The following is an 11,113-nucleotide window of genomic DNA, read 5'->3' on the forward strand; positions in this document are numbered from 1 at the left end:
AAAATGAATGGATAAAATTGAGTGTAACTAATATAATTTAATTTGGATGTAAACTAATCCCTCATATATATCGAGTCAACTCCTAAACTTAATGCGTCGAACTGTATTCAACTCAAGTTCAACTCATTTAGTTCATGAGCTATGTTTATCAAGCTAAATAAAAAGTCGAATTTTGAATGAATACTGAATTAATTCAGTTCACTGTCTATCCTAGAGGTAAGCAAGCCACAATTTAAAAAGTGCAATGGTCAAATAAAAATATTTATTAAGTGCATATCCGTCTTTAGTGACATGATAACTCACCATGTTTCCAACATCACATGGCCAAATACATTTGATAAAATCATCAAATCATGGTACTATATTAAAAGTAGTTATCAACATATGTTATTGCACTGGTTTAAAATTATATTCTATAAAAAAGTATTCAGGATTTATTTTAGTAATTATTAATAAACTTTATTTAAAGTATGAAATTAATTATAATTTTTAATATTTTAAAAACAATCAATTAAAAGCCGTGCATTATTTTTTATAGAGTCATGCATTAGAGTGAATTATTATAATATTTTCAACATTATTTGCTATAAATTGTCATTTGACGATTTTAGAAAACCAACAAATTAACACAGATAATGGCTTCTTTAGTTTTTAATGTAATTATTGGAATCTATTTTTCCATTTCCTTTGATAATATTTTAAAATTAGAAAATTAACAATTTTTTTGTTTTCAAAAATATTTTGAACATTTAAAATAATGTAACATTCTTCTTTCTCATTCATTTTGATTTCTTGAAGTCTGAGAGGAAATGTTCAGAACTTTTGTTTTGAAGTAAAATACCTACACAAACGAGTACGATGATCTTCCTCGTTAATTGCAATAAAAGATATAACAACATTATATTTTATTTTTAATAGAGAGATATTTAAATTTGAAAACAAAATACTTAGAATTAAAAATGAAACTTTCTTTTTGGGAACATATTTGCACTAACTTATAACTGGACAAATATATTTCCTTTTAAGAGCACTTGCATGTCGATACACACGTTGTGTATACCGATCCAAATTCTTATTTTATGATATTAAGTATTAAATTTTTATTTTTTATTTTAGAGAATTAGAATATTTTTTATTGGATGTACTTCATGTTATTATTTTTGAATTTATTATAATATCCAACTTAAAGTGAGATATATTAATTATAATTATCTAGGATTATATGGTTTTACTTTAGAAATAAAAAATATTTAGAGCAAAATAGGAAAACAGAAATATGGTGGTGGTTATTTCAAGTTTTGGTTTTATATATAACTAGTGTGTAGAGGCATTTCGTGCCTGCCGGCGAATATTGTGTGATACTACATATTTAATTTTTATATATTTCATTTTTGTGAATTAAAATGTATTTATTGTGTTCGGTATACTTTATATTATATTTTTTGTGTTTTATGATAATGTTTAATTTAAGGTAAGATATGTGGTTAATTAATGTATTGGTGGTAGTTGCTTAGGATTATATAGTTTTTTTTTGTAAAAATTAAATAATGTTAAGGGCAATATAGGAAATGAATATTACACCATGAGAAAAGTTATTTCAAGTTTTGGCTTTATATATGGTATAGATATAGAAATTAGATAGATATAGATATTAATCAATAGAGTTATTTTAATTTCAAAAATAAATTATTTTTAGCATATTAATTTCGAAAAATATACTATCTAAAAAAATATTTCCTTTTAAGAGTATATTAATCAATGATATATTTCCTTTTTACCAATAAGATATTGCAATTAAAATATATTATTTTTAGAAATAATATCTATTTTAATAGGTAATTCATTGATATTTTCTCTTAAAAATATATCAATTAAACATTAATAGACTGTCATAAATATATTAACCTTTTTTTCAATACTATTATAATGCCTTTATTTTTTACAAAGGTTAAATAAACTAAGGGATTACTTGCATAACCATTGATGTAGTTGTTTACCAAGACAAGGATTCTAAACAACATACATAAAAAATATATCCACGTTACAATTTTTCAAACAAGAAAATAATTTATCTTTTTTGAAGAAAAAACAGTTCATTAAAGCGGCCAGAGTGGTATGGACCTTTTACCTCATCCATCTAAATCAGCGTTGGAAGTCTAGTAACATATTTTAAGTGTATTCATCTAAATTATTGAATATGATAAATAATTTAAATTACTATATGTATATCAAAATTTGGTCGAAATTTATATAGACTTGAATATGAAGATGAAGTTACATTTTAGAGGATTCTCCCCCGCTTAACCAATACCATGTATAAATTATAATAGTAATTTCATTATTTAGAGGGAGAAATGATCATGGTGTAGCCTTTTCGTTAGATTCATCTATTATGAGTTAGGCACACATTTAAGTCCTATTCCAACTGACTTTTTCTTCAAGTTCTTGTTCTAAGTTTGTGACACTATATGTTTTAGTAACAGTGAAATGATAATCATATTTTAATGTAATTTTGATATTACAAATTGGGAGATGCATCTATCAAGGGAAAACCACTAAAAGATTTAGAATATTTGTTATTGGACATAATTTTACTTTGATCAATGTCTATCTCTATACTAGTCTTTTTGTCCAAATATCTTAATTAATTGAACACAAGACAAGGGATGTCACCTTTGTATACCATAACTTTGGTTTCTTGATTACTAACATGACATATGATCATGCATTTTGCAACCATACTAATTAAGGGTGCCAAAGATACAATTGATGTAGATGGAAGTACGTTTCATTTACATTATTCATTTCATGTGTTTAGTAATTTTATAGGAAATTATACTAATACCTCCGAGTTTCAGTAAAATTACATAAATTATTTATTCATTTGTTCAGTTACATAAATCCTCCTAAGTTATACAAAATATTGTATATTGTACAAACAAGTCTAAATACTATAAGAGTCAATATTTCTTTATTATATTTGGTTTGTTACAAAGTGTAACAATAATTCTAAGTAGATATTGTTTAATTCACTCTTATACTATATTGTAACAAAAAAATAATAATGAAAATGTATTAACTCGTATATTACTTGAACATGTCTCCACATACAACATGTCATATTTTGTTTTACTTAATTATATTTATCATTTTTTATTTAAAAGATTGCATTTATCTATGCTATAAAGGTAATTAGTGTACTATATGTATATAAATTAGATATTTTTGTAGGTGTAAAAAATAAAGTGGTGATTTATATAATTTCTCTGAAACTCGTGGATATGAATGTAACTTATTCCTAATTTTATATGGAAGATTAATATTTATGATCACTCATAATTATGGTTGATCAATTGTGGATGACATTTAAATGTATTAAAACATATATAACACCTTATTTTGGGAACCGCAATGCGTTTATTTTGAAGGACCATATACCTTATAGTAACTATGTGAATCACTTGTGACACTCACTTAATAATTCATGTATTGTTTTTAGGGTGGGTCATTCAAGCATAACATTACTCTTAAAGTGTACCTACGTGCGGACATTATATCTCATATTCATGAATGGTAAGATACAATCATTGATCAATCATATACTAGTTTGAATGTATTATAGTTCCTTCTTAGCTATAATATTCGAGTAACAATGCTAGATATTATTCTAACATTACACAATATGACCTCATACTGAATGCATTTTACTTGATATCCAATGTCATTGAACCAACCATCCTTAGAATTTTACCATATTTCCTCAATAATAACATATTAAACATGAGATAATGTAAAGAAATAAAATAAATTGTGATTATCTCCGAGGTATGAACCAACATATATCACTTTTTATGCAAATAATTAAGAGAATGATTAAGAGAGTATGAAAGAGTTAGAATGCAATTTTCTAAGTTTGAACTACGGAAATCATAATTCATGTATGTATTTCAGTTTTATCAACTAAAGTTAGTTTAAGCATCTCTACCAAGTAAATAAAATATGGTTCCATATATTATTTTATAATTTTTTACAATTTCATTTGAAATGAGAGTAATGTATATTTTTTTTACAATGACAAACATCATTCTTATTCTTATTTAGTAGTTGGGTTCCACAATATCTATCTCTCTCCTCACTTTTCATTGACCAAGAACAACAAAAAATGTTCTTATTTAAAAACATCATCGATATTTGAAAATAAAAAAACTGGTGACCCTAATCTAAATGTCACCCTGCTTGGGAGCCTCACCCTTATCTTAGTGACCCATAGAAGAAAAATATTTATCGAGTTCAAATTTTCGGATACAATAAGGGTGCCCTCGAGTATCAATGACTAATCATTTTTAGATAAAATGAGAACAAAGTATCTTTCATATACACAATAAAGATCAATTTCCTAAAATCATGTTTAAGGAATTCTCTTATTTATCAATTGTCATGGGCCTTTTCTGTATTGACCAAAAAGATAATAACTATCAATAAAGGTCCAACGATAATTGGTATTGTTGAATCTCTTAAATATGATATTAGTCATTCTATTCTTGTTGGGTATATGGAAATAACATTGTTGCTGATCATTGTACCCATTTCGATAATCTAGGGAACGCCCTTTATCTACAGTAAAAAAAGAATATAGATATCGTCGAGAGGTTTTAAGGAAAATTTTGAGATCAACGAATCACTTAGATTTGATTTATATTTTATTACATTTTTTCATTTAATTCGTGACATATTTTTAGTGGAATAAATATAATTTTCACATTTTTAATGGTAATCAAGTAATGAGAATTATTTCATTAAATTTAAACTTTTAGAAAATTAATTAATTAAAATATATGAATAATACACTTAAAGTAACTATCTTGGATTTTATCTATGGTTCATAGATTTATTCTATATATTAATTGCACCATATCACCCTAGTTTGTTGCAAGACATGTCCGGGTTCATGCATGGTTATTCTCATCTAGTAGTATATAGAGAAGAGAAAACCAAACACATTGGCATTTGATAGAAGCATAATTGGGTTTTTGTAAGAGAAAATGGGGAATGGAAGATCACCATGCTGTGATAAGAGTCAAGTGAAGAGAGGTCCTTGGAGTCCTGCAGAAGATATGAGGCTCATAGCTTTCATTCAAAAATATGGCCATGATAATTGGCGTGCTCTCCCCAAACAAGCAGGTATCAAATGCTCATTTTCTTTAATCAATGTGTAAAGTTAGAATACTTCAGAACATTTTTCATCCCAATATCAAAAACATAATCCCTCCAAATCCAAATAAATGTACTAGATACTCGCTTGCTTTGAATTGTTTCCGTTTTATGGTTGAAAGTTTCTGTAATATAAAATTAAAATTGTAATTGTGATTGTATCTACTATATTTTTACTAGAATTGTGATAAACTTAACATTACTGTGGTAACATTTTAAAACTAGTCTTTAACAAAAAATAATTATATAATATTTTCAAATATTAAACTGCCATTGGATTTTTTTCCTTCAATCTTAAATGGGCAACTTTTGTTTCTTACTTATGAGGCATTATTATTTTTTCATTCATTTTTTAATTTTTACATTTTTATGAGTTTTTATATTTATATATTGCATCCTAGTGTATTTCATATGTTACATTTTTTATACGAAAAATATTGTCACATACTACTACCAGTGACTATAACATATGTCAGTACTCGGATATATGGGTCTATACGGGACATAAAAATTATCAGCTCGAGTGTTTTTTATTAGTTTCTACTACACATCAATATAATGATGTATAGCACATGCTTAATAATAGGTTGTCTAAAAGGTAATTTTGTAATTGGTGAAAAATTTGTTAATCATAAAACACACTTATTTCTCAAAATTGTGGATACTAATTTAATCAAGCACATCTTTAAATATTATAATTGTGAGTCAAAATAATTAATAATAAAAGAATTTGGTTCTATTAAGGGTATTTTTCCACCGTATGAATAAGGAATTAATTCATTTTAGGGTACGGTTCTCCTTTCTAACAAATGTCGCTCTTAACAATTGAACTATTGACGTATTGGTCTTTGTAGAGATCTAGTTGGGTCTTACACTAGTAAACCAATGTCTTGTTGATTTCTAGTAAGAATTAGAGTGTCCCAAAAATTATATCAAAAAACTACAAATAACTAATTTGATCAATATTTGAGATCTTAGGAGACTAATTCAAGTTTTCTTATTTTTGAAGAAGCAAATTGGTACAACAAAAATTTTAAGGGATGAAATGAATCTTCAATCTTTTTTTTATTTCAACTGCATTCTATTAGTTGTTTTGTTCCAAATAAGTCTATAAATTTTTAAACATCCTCATTTTTGTCCATTAGATCATGACTTCATTCTTCTTAAATCATCCTTTATCTCCTCTCTTTCCTACTTTCATGATCTCTCCTTTTTTCCCTAATTTTCCTTTCATCTTAAATTTCCAATTTCCCATCTACATTCTTCTTAAAAGTTGTACTAAGAGAAAAAAATATATATACTAATTGTATAAAAGTTTTTACATCATTTATTTTAATCATTGTTATAATTTTAAATATAAATAATATAAATAAATCATGAATAATATACACACTGTATATAAATAATCATGTGGACGATATATAGATATTAAACTATTTAATTAATTGCACCACACAAATTATTTTATAGAAGGAGTGCCAAGTGGACACAATAATCATTCAAATAAAATTCACTTGTTTGGGACCAATATGTAAGATGAATATAAAATCAAGTATTCGTCAACTCGCAAGTGTGTGCAGTATATACAATTAGGCTGCATCTGCTACATTTTCCCACAAAGAGAAAATAAGAGAGATCCATATATTTTTTGACAGCGTTATTGACAGAAACATAAAGGATTCATCTATTAGATGTTGAAAACTTACCGGTTGAAACCAAAAAAAAATTAGTGGAGCAAAGTAGTATTTTTGCCTTGTTGTTACCAATCTGAGTTGCTCATTTTGTATTTATAAAGGACTCATGCGATGTGGGAAAAGTTGTCGTTTGAGATGGGTAAATTATCTTAGGCCTGATTTGAAGAAAGGTGAATTCACAAAAGAGGAAGTGGAAACCATAATGAAGCTACATGAGGCTTTTGGAAACAAGTAAGTCTTTCTGTCTCAAGTTAAAAACACAACCTTCATGTAATGTTTGTGAGTATAATTTGTTTATCATTAGGGCATTATTACCATATTGTACGTGTATCATTCTTTTTTGTTTCTAAATAAATTGATTTCAGGTGGTCAAAGATTGCATCCCATTTGCCTGGAAGGACAGATAATGAGATCAAGAATGCATGGAACACCCACTTGAAGAAAAGATTGGCTAACAAAAAAACATTAGAGATTGCTTCAAATGAAAACAAGATGGGGATATCTATAGCACCATCCTTTATATCTTCATCTAAGCCAATTTTCTTGAATGAGACGCTAAATCAAGTCATTCCTACTGTTGGAAATATGTATGATATGGAAGCGTCTGAGGTTGCAATGGTTAAGGATCCTGAGGAAGATTTGGAAGAGAAAAGTTTCAACGAATTTGTTGATATCACCAAGAACTCAAACCAGTTATCAACTTTAGTATCTTCCAATGTAAACAAATCATTACAAGAAGCTGAGAAACCAAATTCTGTGGTTGAAATGCCAATGGAGGAAGATTATGATTTTTGGAAAATCTTAGATAACATACCCATTCAAACAAATGATGTCCAATTAGGGCAAGTTGGTGCTAGCAATCCCCCAAATTTTGGACAAGAGGGTGTTCAAGATGCTGAAACCAAAAAGTATCTCCATGACTTAGAGAATGACTTTGGGTCAGATGCAACAAAGGAGACAAACAAGGATCTTTGCGTAGAGAAGAATAATGCAATGGTTGAGCTAGGAATGAATCCTCAGCCACTTGATTTCTATGAGATTATTAGAAGCCCGGAATCTGATTCTGATATAGACTTGGGTTATGTTCATTGGTGGTCTTCTTGGCCTCAAAATCCTGGTCTTTAAGTTTAATACAACCCCATAGTTTAGGAAATAAATCCATTTGAAACTCAATAATTGTATTATCACAATGTCTGTGAAGAATTATGTGTTTTTTGTATTCTCCCCCAAATTCATGCTGGGGGCAGACTGTAGATTGAAGTACAAAAATTAAATGTCCACCATTGGATATATGGCTATGAAAGGAATTGCATATTGTTGGTAAACTACAATCATTCATCGTATGGATAAGAAACTAATATATTTCAAGTAAATAATCATTTTATGGGTTTCACCATAGTATTAATATTACATGATTTATAAAAAAAATTAAGTTTGTTCTTCCCCTATCATTTCACACATGAAAAAAATAATATATGGGAATATATTAATAATCTTTCTGGTAAAACTTGAATTTGGATCTTATATCATAAATACCCATGTACATAGAATCCACATGTAGTTTCTAGTAACTTTAATAAAATCGGTCGTTATAGTGCTACAAATCAACCACATGTCACCAACTAGAACATCCTCAACACACTTGTCATAAAGTGCTACAAAGAACCAACCACGTGGCAAAAAACTTTGGCCTATAAAATCCAAACCATTTAAGAATCTTCAGTATATATCAACAAATTAAAGCAAAATAGACTAATTAAGAGGCATTAGTTGAAGTCTTGTGGTTACAAAGCATGGCAAAGAGTAAAGATGATATCACTTATGGAACTTCACAAGCAAGGCTAAATGAAGATGAAGCAGTGAGGGTAGTTTACAAGCATGGCACACCACTTGAAGGAGGAAAGATTGCAGATTCTGAACCAGTTGATATGTTTTCAAGTGCACACAATATTTCTAAGAGTTCTCAAACCAAAGATTCTAACACTAATCAGTCTCAATTGAATCGTGATACTGATGATAACAAAGAAAGAGATGGCTCTATAGAGTTCACCACTGGTGCTCCTCGCTTGCCCAATAAAGTGCCACCAACAATGGCACATAAAAAATATTGAAGACACGACAAGACAATATGGGATATCCTATATATGTAGTTCTTTCTTTGTACTCTTTGTTTCATTTGTATGCACTTTCCCTTGGTTAATGTGGCAGATTATCACTTTGAGTTTTTAATCACTTCTTGTCTTAATTAGTTACAAAAGTTTATTTAGGTAAAATGGTTTTCTAGTTTTTGGATTGTCGAAATGTTTATAGTGAGAGAGATGTTGTATACGCTAAGATGTCTTAATTGATTTTATATCGCGGTTTAAAACTAAAACATGGACATGGTGGCCATGAAACTATTTTCTAGTATAAATTAACAGAGTTGAGGGAATAAATGATTGACCTTTTAGTATTATTGAAGAACTTGAACATGAAGTTTTTTAATTTACAAAATAATAATATAATCATGTATAATAGAATGATTTGTTACTTTTTACTATTATTCTGATATTAAATGAAGATACTTTCTTTTGAGATAATCTACGCCCCATCTCAAAATATAAAACCAAAATTCTCTACGCTCCATCTCAAAATATAACCATAATTATAATTTATCATGTATAATTAAATATGATTGTATTATTTATATACTAATATTGTAAAAATTTATACAATTGGTGTATTATCTATCTTTATTTGAATTATGAAGAGATAATAATGATTCAAAATGAAGAGTTTAAAATCATCATTAAATACTCAAACAAAATTTATAATATTATATATATATATATATATATATATATATATATATTCGATGAAAAAAAAGGTGAATGTAATATATAAAATTTAGATATCCAATTTTAGAAAATAAGAATATGGGTTGACATGCACTCTTTGTCAATCAATTCGCATTTTTATTTTTTTAGTATCAAGTGTATACATAACTTTGTATAAATTTCTTAACTGGTGTTCCTTTTGGGGTGATGAAGAGAGAAAACAGAAGTAGGAGAATATTTGAAATAATAGCGTTATATTGATGAATAAGAATAAAAGAACATGTAGGAGTTTAATTTCTTATAGGAAATATTAGGATGTTAAAAATGATAAAATTTGAATATGAAAATTATGTCATGATGGTTACTGAATGAAATCGAATGAAATTATACGTGTTCAATTACTTGAATCTTCTTTTTATAAATAGTAAAGATATAGTAATATAAAAATTAAACATGTTTAATCAACTATACACCTCTTAGACATGATTTCGTTTTATATAGAAGTATAATATTAAATGTGCGTTTGAGTGTTTTAGAAGATTAGCAATAAGACATACCTTGGTGAGACAAGTATTCTAGAGGATCATACATAGGGGAAAACGAGCAAATGAAATGAATCAAGTGAAAAAAATAAGTAGGAAACTATTAAGAAATTAATTAAGGAAATATGCAAAGGACAAAACGAGCAAGGGAATTTAGTAAATGAAAAAAATAGGTAGGAAACTTTGTAAATGAAAAAATGATAATAAGTTGCCAAATGAAAAATAAGGAGGGAAATTTGGTAGTTCTAGTATTTAATCAAACAAATTATAGTAAATAGATTAAATATAAAATTTATTTTATTTTGAGTTTCTTTATAGATGTGTGTCTGGATATATTATTTTATTTTGAGATTATTTATACAAAAATAATAAAAATAAGTAGTTTATTTGAGGACTTGTGTCTTGCATGTTATTTTAATTTGTATTTTTTAATGTTATTTTTGGTACTATCAATAATATTCTATTATTTTAAGGAAATGAATTAATTCATTTCGGTATGGTTGTTAATCCTCACAAGTATTACTCACAAGAATTGAACTCTTGACCTTTTGGTTTTTCTAAGGATCTAGTAGAGTCTTGTACCACTAGACTAACATTTTATTGGTAAAATAGAAAAAATAATTGTGGTGGTGGAAGCTTTTCTAAAAAAATAAAGCTATCACTACAAGGATTTATATATTGTTATAGAATTCATTATTTTGCTTCTTTTTGTAAAAATGAAAATAAAGTTGTCTCTCTGAGTATAAATGTGCACTGTCCGACTTCTTTATCTTGAACTATAGTACAAAACAAATCTCCAAAAATTAAAAATAATTAATCAACCAATCATTTCATAGAATAACAATATAAC

The 11,113-nt window shown here is 27.3% G+C and overlaps 2 protein-coding genes across 2 annotated transcripts; both read left to right on the forward strand.

Annotated features, from left to right (window-relative positions):
- The first annotated feature begins 5,042 nt into the window (after window positions 1-5,042).
- LOC109339385 (myb-related protein Myb4-like) lies at window positions 5,043-8,141 on the forward strand. Its single transcript, XM_019576815.1, has 3 exons — window positions 5,043-5,181; window positions 7,007-7,136; window positions 7,271-8,141. Exons 1-3 carry the CDS (start codon window positions 5,043-5,045, stop codon window positions 8,028-8,030), a joined length of 1,029 nt encoding a protein of 342 aa, XP_019432360.1. The 3' UTR covers window positions 8,031-8,141.
- A 505-nt stretch (window positions 8,142-8,646) lies between these two features.
- Window positions 8,647-9,203, forward strand: LOC109339386. The gene has a single exon (XM_019576816.1). It carries the CDS (start codon window positions 8,699-8,701, stop codon window positions 9,014-9,016), a length of 318 nt encoding a protein of 105 aa, XP_019432361.1. The 5' UTR covers window positions 8,647-8,698; the 3' UTR covers window positions 9,017-9,203.
- The last annotated feature ends 1,910 nt before the right edge of the window (window positions 9,204-11,113 follow it).

The sequence above is a fragment of the Lupinus angustifolius genome, unplaced genomic scaffold (assembly GCF_001865875.1).
Source record: "Lupinus angustifolius cultivar Tanjil unplaced genomic scaffold, LupAngTanjil_v1.0 Scaffold_74_33, whole genome shotgun sequence".
In the NCBI taxonomy this organism is placed as follows: domain Eukaryota; kingdom Viridiplantae; phylum Streptophyta; class Magnoliopsida; order Fabales; family Fabaceae; genus Lupinus; species Lupinus angustifolius.